The 16,580-nt window shown below is 32.9% G+C and overlaps 1 protein-coding gene across 8 annotated transcripts in view; it reads left to right on the forward strand.

The window, feature by feature from the left end:
* Positions 1-16,580, forward strand: part of LOC106880470 (cAMP-regulated phosphoprotein 21) — a 158,759-nt gene that overhangs the window by 121,658 nt on the left and 20,521 nt on the right. For all 8 annotated transcript variants that reach the window (XM_052967005.1, XM_052967004.1, XM_052967007.1 and 5 more), the window contains 3 exons: positions 5,766-5,806; positions 6,592-6,803; positions 9,079-9,228. In XM_052967005.1, coding sequence (XP_052822965.1) covers positions 5,766-5,806; positions 6,592-6,803; positions 9,079-9,228 — 403 coding nt within the window. The remainder of the gene's footprint in view (positions 1-5,765; positions 5,807-6,591; positions 6,804-9,078; positions 9,229-16,580) is intronic.

Raw genomic sequence — 16,580 nt, forward strand, 5'->3', positions numbered from 1 at the left:
ATATATATATATATATATATAATAAGAATAACCTGGGCAAAGTTCAGAGAGCTCCTACCTCTGCTGGTGACAAAGGGCCTCTCACTTAGAGTAAAAGGTAGACTGTATGACGTATGTGTACAAACAGCCATGCTACATGGCAGTGAAACATGGGCCGTGACTGCTGAGAACATGCGTAAGCTTGCAAGGAATGAAACCAGTATGCTACGCTGGATGTGTAATGTCAGTGTGCATACACAACAGAGTGTAGGTGCCCTGAGAGAAAAGTTGAATTTAAGAAGCATCAGATGTGGTGTGCAAGAGACACAACTGTTAGCGTTCTTTATTAGTATTGATTCGTGAATATACAATTGTATTGGATAATTAGTGCAAACATGTAAACAATTTATTATACACTGAAATTATTGTTACGTGAAGAAAGCTGTGAAACAACCATAATCCTAAGGATGACAAGTGGTTAAATAAATATAGTCACCTCTCATACCTCGTGACATTTTATGGTTTGTATCATCATCATCATTGTTTAATGTCTGCCTTCATTTCATTTTATTTTATTTCAAACCATTTCATTTCTCACCATTTTGATTTCCAAGATTCTTTGTGATGGTTTGTTTTCAAAGATTCTAAAACAAGTAGCTATGATTTGATTGGTATGCCATGATTTTCTTCCATATATTAGAACACTTCTTGTAGTTTAATTTTCATATGGAGTATCAGTCTATGTGATTTCCACTTATTTGAAAGCATTTCCTTGGCTTAATTTTCTTTCTTAAATCCTTCATTAAATTCAATTTCTAAAGAACCATCACAACACAGTCCTTATAATTTTACTTATAACGGTGTATATTTTTAAGCTTTCATGTATTTCATCAGGCTTATACACCATTATTTATATTTTTGTATTCTGTTTTGTAATCAAATCAATGTTGTAATTCAAATCAGCCAAATAACTTTCCATAAATCCATTCATTTCCTTCTCTTTCCTTCTCTTCCTTTGTGGTGTAGTTTATTAGAACAACATACATGAAAGTTGATAAAACACCCCCTTGTAGCATTCCGCAACTAACTTCAAATTCATTTGAGAATTGATCAAATGCACATACTCAGCAGTTACTTACTTCCTTGATGTATTGCACTTATGGGATTGACATATTTTTCCAATAAATCATAGTAATGTAGTACCTTCTATGGTGTAGACCAATGTATATTATCAATGGTCCTTTGAAAGTCTACAAAAACTACTATCAAAGGCTGTTAGAAAATACTTCATCAAATAAGCACCTCCTCTTTTCCAAAAATTTCCATGAATCCCTATTTTTAATAAGAGGTCCCATTTTTAAGGAAGTTATTTGAATTTTTAGCTTTTTTTTTTCTCAACATTAAATGAATGTGTATATAATATATATATATATAGGAGTGGCTTGCTTACCAACCATATGGTTCTGGGTTCAGTCCCACTGTGTGGCACCTTGGGCAAGTGTCTTCTATAGCCGACCAAAGTCTTGTTAGTGGATTTGGTAGACGGAAACTGAAAGAAGCCCATCGTATATGCATATATATGTGTGTGTGTGTATCTGTGTTTTACACCTACTATCGCTTGACAACCAATGCTGGTGTGTTTATGTCCCCATAACTTAGCGATACAGCAAAAGTGACTGATATAATAAGTACTAGGCTTACAAAAAATGAGTCCTGTGATCGATTTGTTTGACTAAAGGCAGCGCTCCAGCATGGCTGCAGTCAAATGACTGAAACAAATAAAAGAATAGAATACACACACACACACACACACACACACACACACACACACACCGCATATAGAAAGCATATAGTGTGTGTTTTTGTTGGCATACTATACAACGCGCTTAGGTAACAATGTACTTATGCTGCTTGTTTCACCTGCTTTAACCCATTTGCTTTCAGTCAGATATCTGTAAAAGGTTAAAATCTAATTCACATATTTAACACTGAAAATTAGTTTATTCTGAAATTTGCAAAACATCAGGTGCAGATGTGGTTGAGAAGGTTGAGAAGGTTGCTTTCCAACCATGTGATTCAGTCCCATTACACAGCACCTTCAGCAAGTGTCTTCTACTATAGAGGTCCATATATATATATATGTTTATGTGTATTTTGTGTGTTGTTGTCTTGACATAATGTGATGGCTGTAAAACAAGCATCACCATCATAGAAATAATGTTGTTCATTTCTAGTTTTGTAAAAAACATGTCTGGTTATGAGAAATATTACCTTGCTTAGTTACAAGCGAAGGTTGGTAACAGGAAGGACATCCACCTATAGAAAATCTGTCAATTATTATCAAAATTACTAATTCTAGTAAAATGGGGCAAGGGGAACAACTTTGAAATTATTAATTTCACTTAATTGAATATAAAATAATGACTTCAAATTTTGGCACAAGGCTAACAATTTCAGGGGTGGTTTAAGTCAATTACATTGATCCCAGTACTCAACTGGTACTTATTTTATTGACCCCAAAAGGACAAAAGGCAAAGTCAACCTTGGCAGAATTTGAACTCAGAACATAAAAGTGGATGAAATGTTGCTAAGCATTTTACTCAGCATGCAAACAATTCTGCCAACCTGCCGCCTTTAATTAAATATAAAATAATAGAACCAGTTTAATTTATAAATTTAGCATCATAAAATTTACAATAACTACTATTATGGCATACGATCCTCTATATTGTTCGATTTTATGTAATCTTCACCTAAGCTTATTGATAAATACAACCACCCACTCACTTCTTTTTTTCCCTCTATCATCCTGCAGCTGTCTCACTTCATAGTTCTTGAACTTAAACACTTTACCTAATCATTTTTAACTAGAACTTCACACTTCTTAAATTCATTCAATGTTTGGGTTTTTTTCTTTCCATCCACTCATCAAACTCCAAATCATTTGAACTAGCCATTAATCACTTTAACTTCACCCAATTATCTTTAGGGTGACTGTAAAAATTATGTGACATTTTTTTCCTCTCATCATATGAATGAAAAAGTAATTGAATATGTGGGAGAAAATGTTTTATTTCAGGAAGTTACAGTGTGCATCAGTTTATTTTTCCTGATTATACATTAGCAGCTTGGTGCTATTTATTACTTTCAGGTTTTGCAAAATAAGAATCAATATCAAATTAATTGTTGTTGGTGACGGTGGCAGCCGTCGTCTTTGTTGTCATCTTTCCTAGTGACAGGTGGAGATAGCTGGATCAGTTTCAATTCTCTCATTCAGTAAACTTTGTCTATTATACCTCTAGAGACTACTAAATAAATGATATATTGGAATCAGTTCAACAATCTCTGTAAATTATTGGTTGCACAGAAACAATTTAATTTGTGCCTACATAAAAGAAATGCTTGTTCTCAGTGTTCTTCATCTTTCCTAAATATATGATGTTTAATTCCTAATTAAAAACCAACTTGTCATTTTTCTTCAATAAAAACATTGGTTTCCTTGTATCCTCTAAAGCAGTGGCTCTCAACTATTTTTTTCTTATGGACCTCTTTGGTTCCTATTTTATTCAGATGGACTCTCATAACCATTTGATGTTTTAAAAAATGCTATTACATTTTTTATTAGGAATTGTATTGAAGAAAAATGTTAAAATATTTTGTGTATTGTAGAAGTATAACCAATTTATTTCACACAAATTTTAAAATCTTTTACTAATCCCTAAAAGCTATATGAACTCCTATTGAGAACCACTACCTTAAACCCATCCTCATTTGACTTAAGCATGTGTGTGTGTGTGTGTGTGTGTGTTCCTTAGCAGGGTCTCCACTCTCAACAAATTTGTTTAACTCCAATAAGAACTGTCTTGGACCCTAAGGAATTGTACAACTCCTGTTGGTATGGCTGACAGATTGACCTATCCCATCATTAGGTCCACCTATTCCACCCATCCCATTACTATTACCACTTTTCCCCTTCCCCTCTCCTTCACACTAACCCCTGACAGTACTCTTTCCCTTCCCCTCCCTTCAGTCATCTTTATACCCCACCCCAACACTACTCTCTCTATTATTCTCTCCATTACCAGCTTCTCACAATAAATATTCCTGAAAAGATTGGATTCTCTCTTTCACTTTGCTAGATGAGCCCCAGCAGTGCTGGTGCTGCTAAAAGCACCCAGTACACTAAATAATTGGTAATCGATTCAAGCAGCAGTCATGTAGGGCTTGAGTTGGTTCTTTAGTCTTGTTGATGGTAAGGTAACTGCTATAGTGATGGTGTATGAAAATATTCATCTAGTACACCTTGTATAGAAGCTGGTGTTAGGAAAGAGGAAAGGTATCCAGCCATAGAATCATTCCAGAAATATAACATTGGAGCGATGAACCATTCTATCAATGCCAGCGTGGGAAGAGAACAGACAATGATAATGATGATTTTATACATGTGCTTGTGAATATATGCATGTATATATGCTATAAATGTTTATATTACTAATCATACAAAATTTATTTGCACATGCTTTTTTTTTAAGCTTTTCTTGTCCTTATATATTTCTAATCCATTTTATTGTCAATTAGATTGTTATTCATTGGGTAATATTATGATGTCAAACATAAGCAAAAGATAGTCATAGTCCCTGGGTCCTTCCTTACAGAATAAAAATACTCATATCAGCTTTTTTGCTCATTTAACTAGAGAAAACAGTGAGTAATCTATCCCATACAATCACTCATTCATATAAAGAATGGATTGTCAGAGGGTATGATTTTTAGTAAAGAATTTTGCTTCCAAAATACATAAGTATAATATATGTATAATGACATGTTCTAAATTATTATAATGTGCTTCTGATAACATGCATTTCTTACTGTTTTTACAGTCATTTCTGTACTATTATATTCTTCTATATTTTGGAGCAATAATTTGCATCTTTTTTTGGGTGGGGAGCTGAGTCTGGAAGAAGGGACACTGCTCATGACCTTCACAGGCCCTTCTTGTCATTAATGTTCCATTTAAACTATTGCAGATAAACAACTGCAAAGAATTCATGAGCAGATTCCAGGAGGCTGGTTTCTGGGAAGTCCTTGCTGGAAACAATGGTTTGTCAGGAGGTGGGATGCTATAAAGGTAACAGGAAGTGGAGAGATGGGTGGATTGTGGGAGGGTGGCTGAAATACAATCTGTTTAAATAAACACTAGAATCAATTCCATCAATAGCTATGTGTTACAAAAGTAATCTTTATTTTTATTTTCAATCTTCTCCTCTCCTACAACTGAAATGACTACTGTTTACACTAGTAATTTTATCCACCTCCTCCCCAGGCATGAAAAGTGGTATTAACTCTACCAGAAATTTAACTCAGGATCTAGTTTTAAAAAGTTATGTACAGTCCAAAGTTTAGTCTCATATTCTTATGTTTCTATCTTTTTCACAGTCCTTTTCTGCATGCACCCCGCCCCATATGTGTGTGTATGTATGTATGTATTACAGTTTATAATGTTTTCTGTGGGAATTACATATGAGATTATGTTGATGATAATGGGTTTTTATTTCTTTCTATAATATCTCTTTTGGTAGGTTATCCAAACTACTGAATCATAATTAGGCACACACTGACTATTTTCTTTCTCTCTTTCTATATATATATGTGTGTGTGTGCGTGTGTATTCATACACGCATTCACCAGCTATTTTACATTTGGAATCAGTTTAGTGACCACTGTACATTATTAAAATGTTGGTATTTCCTGATTTTTTCAAAAATCATCAATTTTGTTTATTCCAGTCTCCTCAAGCATCAATTGAAGATCCACAGCTAAATATTATGTAAGTCTTTTTTTGTCTTCTTGATTTGTATTTTATCATTTCTGAAAATGCTATTTTTTTTTTACTACGATATGCATTGCTGTTGAAAAAAAAAACTAAAAATAATACTTACTTTTTCTTTCTGTAATAAACAATCTTTTACAAATATAAAGGAACTGTATCCTAGGGAAATCATTTTTAAACTTGTAGAGTAAATGATTGATTGCTTCAATAATAAAATAAGCATTAAACACAAATGGATTAAATATTAGCATAGCAAGAGAGGTTGGTAAGTTCAGGATGCTGGTTAATGTAATGTGAAAATATATATGTAGTTTCTATTAGGGAAGAAATTTAGAGATTCAGTATAATTTACATGAGCTAATGCTTGGGAAACTATTAAGAATGTAATAGTGAATGCTGAAATTAATAGCTTCATCTTCTTTTATAACTGGCATTGAAAGAAAATATTTTCTCCAAATGATATAAACATAACTTTTCCTACTAATTGGTATGCAGACTAAACTCTTATATATGCCAGGAGTTCTTGGAACTTTTTTTTTTTTTTTTTTTTCATATTTTGCTCAATTTAAAAGGAAGAAAATAATCCTTTAGATGTCAATTTAGAGTGATATCAATTTTAATGCCGAAAACATCAAACAACTTGAGGAATTCGATATAATTGCTTTTAGAATTAACAGCATTTAACTATAAAACAATATTTACATTTGATCCAATTACATCCTACTTAATCAAAATACCTTTAAATACAAACTACATATTTATATTATACCATTAATTTTCAGGAGAAAGCTGTCTCGACCTGCTAGCTTAGGTGGCAGTAAGGAAGATCTTGGTTCAAGACCTTGGAGCAGTACGGACTCCTCTAGTGGTTATGGTACAGATAGCTCAGTTAAATCCAGAATGCCAGTTACAAAAGCTGGTAGCTTTGGTGGCTTCTCTAGTTCTCATAATGTTAAGACTGGCATCTACAGGGGTGCAAGTTTATCAAAAACAGGTTTGTTAATCTTATATTTTTTTCTTTTTTTTTTTTTAGATATTATGTCTGTGGTGTAATTATTTTTCCTTTCCATCATGCTAGCTAGACATATAATAAATTTCATTGCAGAAATATTGATACATTTTAAAATCCATTCAAACTTAATCTTAAATTATAATGACAATGTACAAAATATCAGTACCTTATATGTTTGTGGTTTATACACAAGGAAACTTGGTAGATCTTTAGAGCCATATCCATATAAAAAAAGAAGAAAAACATTATCTAGTTTTGTCGTCGTCGTCGTTTAACGTCCGCTTTCCATGCTAGCATGGGCTGGACGATTTGACTGAGGACTGGTGAAACCAGATGGCTACACCAGGCTCCAATCTGATTTGGCAGAGTTTCTACAGCTGGATGCCCTTCCTAACGCCAACCACTCAGAGAGTGTAGTGGGTGCTTTTACGTGTCACCCGCACGAAGGCCAGTCAGGCGGTACTGGCAACGGCCACGCTCATCTCGCTCGAAAAACCTCATGTGTCACCCGCACAAGAGCCAGTCCAGGGGCACCGGCAACGATCTCGCTCGAAAATCCGAGGATATTTTTAATGAAAATACAGGACAATTTTTCTGTTGCTTTTTTTTATTCATTTTGATCAAAATTTAAATACATACAATAAAAGGACTAAACTACTTTCAGTTTAATTATTGTATTAACAAAATTGAGCAGTTAATTTCAGCCCTCTTCTTTCTCAAATCCTTGTTCCAGTAAATATAATTATTTGACTTTCTGAAGTTTTGAAAACAGTGTGGGCTCTGCTAAAGGCACCCAAGGATCAAGCGATGGTGGTATTAATTTCTGGCCATATATTAGGCTTTTCCACATAATGCATCAGAAACTTAGATATTCTAAAAATCATAGAAATAGAAACAAATTTATAAAAAATCAGCTATAAAAAAAAACTTCAGTGTGTACACATGATATATTGCCTTAACTACCCTTAAAAATGAATTCATCAAAAAGAATAAACTCCTTTCTATATCCATAAAATTTATCTAGGCGTGATTGATTTTTATTGTTCTATTTTATTCAAGCACATAATCTTACAAACTGGCTTATTATGAATCAAGTTTTGATTAAAATATCTCCATTTTAATCTTTTTGATATAAACCTGCTTGAAACTACCTCTGGTTATGAATCAAAACCTCTAATTTTAAAGGATTTGCTTTTTAATTAGAATCTTTCATCATAATTTCATGTAAGAACCTTTTAAGTTATGTTCCAAATACCAGCTTAGTAATGAAAAAAAAAACCCCAGATATTTTGCTGCTAAATTCTTGATTATTTCCAAAATCAATTGAAATACAAAGAATGTGTATTTCACTTCAAACATGGTGATGAATAAGTTATGATACAGTATTGCTACTCATTTACATTTGTTGCTAAATAGTTTCTTCCAGTATCTTAACTTTTCTAGTTGAAAAAGAACCTTACACTCCTTACAGTATGTTTCCATGGAAACCACGTGTAGTACAGAGACTGATTCATAAAAAACAGGATTTTCTCTTCAGAGCAAGAAATTACTTAAACCTTCAAATAGTCAGTGCAAACAGCCCTTATGCTACTGCTTATCTCTGAAGGAAGAATTTTACATACACACATACATCCTAAAGTTTACATCAATGTAAAATTTGTCTGATAAACAGGCTTTCAGTCAACAACATTTTACAACCAGTGACCAAACACTGAGCTGCTTTCTTTCCTCTGTTCCTACAAATGAAACTATAATGGCCTCTACTTTTATGAACTTATTGTTTGTATATTACTCTTACCTGAAGCCACACAAATACTTTGGTCAATTCTTTTCTCCTTGGAATTATTTCAATCTCTACTGCCTTTTCATTTTCTTTAACTTCTAAACTCTGCCAATTTTTCCTAGATGTCTCTGCACTCCAGAAAGACTTGTAAATCTCCACTCTGACCCCACTTCTTCAGATTAACTTATGAAGAAATATAATATTCACTGCAAAATAAATTAGAACTATTCAGTTCAGCTTTATCATTGTAATTACAAATTATGTAAATCATCTTTGTTTTTATTTAATAAACATTCTATGTGTTTTTGGATTCTTTTTTGCTTTTTTTTATCTTTTTAATAATTCACCATCAGAATCCAGTTTCCATCACTGTAGTTTTTGGAGCCAACTGTAAATCTTACATTATATCCCTACACAAAATACACACCACAACATAAGCTTCTTGTTGAATTAAGATTGTTTTTTCCTTTTTAGATTCTATTAGCAGCGGAACATCCAGCTGTCTTGGAAGTCCAATGCCAACTATTCCTTGTACCCCTCCACGAAGTAGTGTCAGTCCACATTTTATAGGGAGCAGTACCGCATCAGCTCCTATTCAATCCCCTCTGCAAACTAACTCTGCAGGTAAATAATATTTTGATTCAAATTCTTTATATTCAAAAGAAAAAAAAAATAGGAGCAGTCCAATTTTAAACATGGGAAAACACTTTTAATTAGATCTCTGATAAATACAAAATGCAGTCATCTACTATGGTGCTTTTATTATTGAAATACATTTATATAATGCAGTTGATTTTTATGCAACTGAAAATTGTTTCAACATATGTACATATTTTTCTTATATCTTTAATTTTGAAATAGTTTGTTTATAAAAAAAATTATTTCATTTACTTTTTAATGCATTAATTATCCGTTCTACATTACTGTTAATCAACAGGTTTGTTTTTTTACTTTTTAAACAGTGGAATGTAGAAAGGCAAAATTTTAACTTTCAAAAAGAGATATTATTATAACCTACTTATTGAAGCAAGCTCAATTTTTATTACTCTTTTTGCTCCACTGCCTATGTTTTCAATTTTTCTTCAAGTGGAAATAAAAACACACTAAATCAATTACTAAAGCTCTATAAATCAACACCCAACAAAGGATATGCAAAGAGTTATTGATTTATATTACTTTGTGAATAGTTTTTTTTTTCTTTGTTTTTATTTTGCAGTGAGCAATTGATTTTAGGTAGCTTTTCTATAAAACCCACACTGGACTATCTAGCATTATAATTTGAAAGTGAATTCCAAAAAATTGACAATATAGATGTTATTAGTAAACTGAAATGCTACAAGAATTTAGCAACTTATATATTTGACATTAATTTGGTCTTCACCTATGCATAAACTAACAGAATGGATGTGTGTGTAAATGTATTCATTTGGGTACAGATCAAAATATCAAAATTCATTTTTATCATTTATTGTGCTTTTCAATCATTTGTATATTTCTTTGCTCTCTTTAATATGATGAACTCTGCCTTACAAAACTCATTAGTCATATCTCCCATCAAGGATTTTTCATGTTATTTTCCATTCTCATGTTAACTACCTCTGTATGCTACAATACTGCTTCCTCTCATATATAGCTTGCTTAGATGCTACTATGGTTAACATGTTGGAAAATATTTGCAGTTGTTCATAGCCCAATGTGCTATGATATAATATAAAATCTATTATTTCATTATTATATTTCCCTCTTTCATATGTCTTATGCCATTCTAGGTAATGTTTTTAATAGTTTCACACAATAAAAGATTAAATGAAGCAGATAAAAAGGGATTTTTTAAAATCATTATTTCATGTCAAAATTATGGACAATATGCTTCATATTATCTCTAATTTTGTAAGACAAAAACTAGATGAAAAGCAATAATGTGCTGATTTTTATAGCAGACCTCTCAGAGATCATTTACAGGTTAATTAAAATGGGAAGCCTATATGCTGTCAATGTCAGGAAAATCTACTTAAAAATTTGAGTGGCAATTTTATCACTGCTGCAACATCTCTGCTTTGTACTTGTTCTATTAGTACTGCCATGGATGATGTGCCAAGGAACTCTCGTGTCCCACCAAAGTCATCTCATACACACATTGCATTTACAATCATTGCTGAGTCTATAGAAGTGAATTGTTTGAGACCTGGAAAGGGGGATTAGAGTCAAAGCCGTTACACCAGAATCATTATGCTCATCTCAGAGTATGGATATAAGTATATTTCCTTTGTGCTTTTTTTTTAATGTTTCTCTATGGTTTTTGCAAACATTACTGCATCATATAATTCTGATTGTACTTTACGAATAGACACAATGATAGCTAGTATTCTGTTATGCATATTAGCTTTGTAATAAATGTCTTCTGCATTGTATATATACTCTTCTTCTTGCTATCATTGATATGGTCTTAAAAGTAAGCAACTGCTATCTTGGTTATATTTAACTTAAAATTCGATTTCTTATTTGAGCTTGCAATCCTAAAGGACGTGCATGTCTATCTCTTGGATTGCCATTTCTTTCTGTGATGCTATGCCTAGTTAGTTACTGAAGTTAAAATTATTGGATACCTGCAATTGATACTCTAAAATAAATGTTTATACTCTTGTATTTGTAATAAGGAAACATTGCTATTCTGCATAAGTCATCTAAAAGTATAACTGCTCCAAAAATAAAGTGATCTCTTGCATGTCAGCAGTCCCCACATTAGGGAAAGTTCCTTTTTTTTTTTTTTTTTTTTTTTCAGTAAAACAAAAATATTATATATACAGCGGTACTACAGTGGTAAGGTGAACAAATACAACTAGGTTTATGCCACAGTATTTTGTGAGTAAATATATCTGACAAGATCAACCTAATTTGTATCAGTTTTAAGAAATAGATATTAAGAATAGAAATGATTAAAAATTAATCCCATATACATGGATACTGTCATTGAACCTTTTCATTCTTAAATGGTTGTCATTTGGAATCAATTAAGCACAACTAATTCTAATGTGTGGTTGCTCTTCTTTCAGTTGTTGACATTTTTCATCACCATTCATCTGCCATGCTGGCATGAGTTGGATAGTTAGGCAGGATCCAAACTGTATCAAGCTCCAATAGCTACAGTGACATAGTTCCTGCAGTTGGATACCGTTTCTAATACCAACCACTTCACAGTGTGTATTGGTTGCTTTTTTCACAACACCAGCACTAATGAGGTTGCCAAGTAATTTACAAGATAAAGAAAAAACTCCCCATTCTCAGCTAAGTGATGTAGTGGAGAGGCAGGTGATTTTATGCTACATGTTGAGAGGCTAAAGCATAATAGAGGGAGAGGCACAGGTGTCTTGCTAAAGAGGAAATACATGTCTACCCTTTTCATACCACCAGTACTGGAGTAGTGACATGTCCTCAACAAGATTAGAGGATCTCCATAACCTCATACTTTACAGAGTGTATTGTGTGTTTGTATTGTGATACCAGCACTAGGAAGATAGCTATGTTCTCAACATGACTGAAGGAACCTCACAATCCTATGTCTCTCTTTGTTCATTAGCCTCATTACTGAGTGAGAAGCTTAAATGTTTGAGGCATAATTGAGAATGGTGGGAGAGATATTTGATAAACAGAAGAGTGATAGGAATGCTAAGTAATCTGAGATAGATACATATGTACAGTGCAACATGAGTGAGATGGCAGAGTGATGACAAAAAACTATGACACGGGGTATAGAGAAATGACAGAGGCCCAGGATCTGTGGGCAAAAAAGAATAGAGTATGTTGTCAGATATCAGATGGGGTAACACAAGATAATGATAGGTAGTACAAAAGAGGAGGCTGAAGGCAGAGGGAACTGGGCACAAGTGGTCTTGTGTAGCACCTAGATGGCCCATAGGGTCAAGTAAAAAAGATAGTGACATGTTGAATGGAAAGTAGGTTGGTCTTGTACCAGTGGGCAGCATCAAGAAGTGATGAGGAGGTGGTCAGAACAGAAGCAGTGGCATTATTAGTTACACTGGTTTGAAATAACATACAACAAACAAAAGCAATCCACTTCTATCATCAGTCGTACTGGAAACATAGGACATTAAAGAAAGGAAGGAGTGATTGAGAAACAAGCAATAAGAATAGGTGAAAGAATGTAATGTGTGGCAAGCAGAAGACAGGTAACAAAGGCATGGGAGATAGGGAGAGTGTAGTTTGTGGAGAAGAGAAGAGAGAGACCCAGGGCCATTCTTAGTTACACTAACAGCATCGTCCAGTGCAATTGATAAGAGAAAAATTAATAATAGGGGCATTGGCATAGGAAGCACAACTAAGACAGATAAAAGCATGGATGACAGTAGTATGGGTAATAGATAGATGAGTGACAGAGATATGTGATGTGAGGGATAAGAGATAGAGGGGTAAGCGTTATGGGTGTTGGAGGGGTGAGTGGGTATCAAGAGGTCAATGATATAGGTTACACAGTAGGTAGACTTGCATGCATACATATGTGCACACATGCACATCATACTTTCATAAGTCCAATGATGTATGCCTGTGTGTAAATATACATAACAGTTTGTCGTATGTATTAACGCATGTGAATGTTGACATTCTGTAGCTTCGCTTGATCAAAACATTGAGCAATGTTTACATCTCTTGTTGACATGACCTGTTGCTCTGTGATTTCAAAGACCTGTGGAATAAAAAAAAATAACTTTCTTGAAAAACAGGCACTGGTTGGTAATAAGAAGAGCATCTGGCCATAAAATCTTCCCTCAAATATATCCCTGACCCCTTGACTAAGCCAAGCTGTCTAGCAAAAAAAAAAAAAAACAGACATTATATGAAAGAATGAATAATATATATTATATACATATGTACAAGAGAAAAATGAACCCCTTTGGGCTCTGATCAGAACATAGATATGATAGAAAATATCCATACCAATTCTATTTTATCAAATGGGAAAATGTTGAAGAGATGCATATAGTTTATCAATAATTAGCTCTTATAAATATTTTAGAACAAAATCTATTTTGCAATGCATGTTGAAAGGTTCCAGTTCAATTATTGTATCAACACTAGTTTCAATAGTAATGGTAAAATAGATTAATGTGAAAGCTGTTATGATGAGCTTAAAATTTAATCCAAACTGAGTTAAGGATTAGCTTATCAATGCAGATTAAAATATCTAGGAATTTGATTTTGTAATATTATTATTATTAAGACGTTTTAATATCATTTTAAATACTTACTAGCTAAATCTAAAGCTGATCTCCTCAGTAAAAAGAAAAAGCTAAAGGAACCTAGAACTAATAAACTAGGTAATAATTGAATGAATAAAAGCAAACCAAATTCAAGAATCTATTAATAAAAAATTATCTTGAAATAAACTATTCTTTTTAAAATAGCTACTGTTCCCTAATAAGTTTGTTTGTAATGATGCTCAATTTTCATCAACCTCATTTCACAGCCATGTCTTACAGCTAGCCCTCATCCTTGTTAGAGTAGGGAGAGTTTTCAAAACTTCAGCCTTCCATTTCAAATTCTAGTCACAAACCTATCACTAATTATAGCACCATCACTGATTAATTTACTGTGGTTACATGACCTAAACAACACTACTATTAATTTAATACTCAAACTTCACATGTCAATTCTTTGCATGGCCCTTATTTTCATTTAATAATATCAATTACTTAAGCATAAAGTCTTCACTAACAGTACTTAAGTTTATATATATATATATATATATATATATATATATATATATATATATATTTCCTTCCACTACTTCCAAATTCTGAAGATTACTTATTGATTCAATAATTTAAAAAACCATGCATTTTTTCTCAGTTTATTGAGTTCCAGGCTGCTTAAGAGACATGTGAGGGTTAAAAACAGAACTTCAGCATTTAATTGAGCTTCCTGCTTTAGCTCATATAATTCACTGATCAGTATACTCATTTTTAGATTTTAATCATACTTCTCCAGATCAGTGTGTGTGTGTGTATACCTGCTTATTTGAGGGATTCATTAGCATTAAAACATCTTCAGTTGCATGTTTTCAGATACATGGCACACATATTTGAAAATTCTGTTTTAACAATTACCTCTAATTATTTACTGCTTGTTTACATATAATCTAATATAAATGCATTATATTTGTTTTGAAACCTCTGAAAAAGGTTTTAATCATTTGAAATAATACTTAATCACATTTCCAATTAAAACGCTGTATATAAATAATTATGCTTTTACTCAATGTAAAGCATTTAAATTTCTACAACTATATATCATAGCTAGTGCATAGTGCCTTCAACTGCTATGAAACACAGACATTTCACATCTCAAGAAAACAAAACCATGTATTGCTTTTCGAATTTATTGTTTGTTTATAACTTCCTTTTAAATGATAATAAATACCAAATTCAATTATACATTAACTTCTCTAAACTAACTGAATTCTCTTTTCCAAGTTTTGGATGACTTCAAATAGACTCTTTGGTCTCAGACTAGACAAAACCAGATTTGCTAATATTTTCATTTGCCTTACATTGAAAATATTTTGACTATTGTGTTTCTAAGCTAAAACAACTTCATATAGTCACATCTTGTCACAGGGTTAACTCAAACTAATCTTATATGTTTGTGTGTTTGTGTTTCTTTGGATATTTTAAATGCATCATCCTTTTATTAGTCTTATTTAGTCTTCCATTCTTTCTTACTGTCAGTCAAAATCTTAACTTGCTCAATCTCTCTCTCTCTCTCTCAATGTCATTCACCCTCAATAACATAATCATTATGTATTGAAAAGCTTTCATCTATTATTCTTATACTGCTGTACTGTTATATATCATATTGCATCATGTTAATTGTTTTATAAGTGAAAGTTCTCACAATCGTTTCCCTCACAGGCATGTTACTATATTTAGCCCTTCCTGTGTAGTAGGAAGATAATCCCTGAACTCTGCTTTTAGGACATATGTAAATTTTTAACTTTCAGAAACTATTCAGTCAAATGCAGTTATAATATGGGTGTGTGTGTATGTATGCATGCACACACATAAATTTTGGTGTACTAACAATGCTTAGGTCATAAATCTCTTGCGTGGGAGCAGGGTGTACACATGCAGATTGATGTTAATTAAAATTTGTCACATTCATTACTTCATTTGATATTGTCTAAAAGAAATGATCTGTCCCACCTTTAAATGAATCATTGAAACCAGAAAATTTTAAATCCATTCCTCCCTCTCTCTCTTTCTCTCTCTCTCTCTCCCTCCCTCTCTCTCTCTCTCTCTCTCTCTCTCTCTCAGTATGTAAAGACAAATGAAATACTGCAAAGGAATTTGCCTGGCATGCTAACAAATAATAATAAGGGCCACATACTTGATATAGATCTGTTAACCTTAAAAAGCTACGTTACGAGCAATGTTTACATACAGAGAACTCGGAAACGGTGTTGTCTTAAAAAAATTAACCCTAAACAGACAGATCCATCCCCTAATGTCAACGTCGAAGCTCGTCATGCCTCACTATTAACAAAGCAAAATAAATACGAACTGGAATGGTCATCAACCGGATTACAAAAGGCCACATACTCGAATGAGTAACCATATTTGATGCGAGAAATCAGCTACTGGTTCAAATCTTCCCAACACTCAGGAGCTGGAAGTACCCCACAACCGGAATATTCCAACAGATGACCATCTGTTGGAACTGCCCATATCTCATGTAAAATACTGTTTATGTATTCTCAAATTTTAAAACAAACACATAATTTTCTTAAGGTTTCTTAAACATTCTCTAGAACAACACTATGTACAAAACCAAATATATGGCACCGTAGGCATAACCCCACCATGAACTTCTAACTTGTTGTCTCTTGAGGTCTCTGGGTGAAACTTGGAGCCAACTTGTACAAATGCAAAACAAAAGTCAAACATAAGATAATAATAATAATA

The sequence above is a fragment of the Octopus bimaculoides genome, chromosome 4 (genome assembly GCF_001194135.2).
Source record: "Octopus bimaculoides isolate UCB-OBI-ISO-001 chromosome 4, ASM119413v2, whole genome shotgun sequence".
NCBI lineage: Eukaryota > Metazoa > Mollusca > Cephalopoda > Octopoda > Octopodidae > Octopus > Octopus bimaculoides.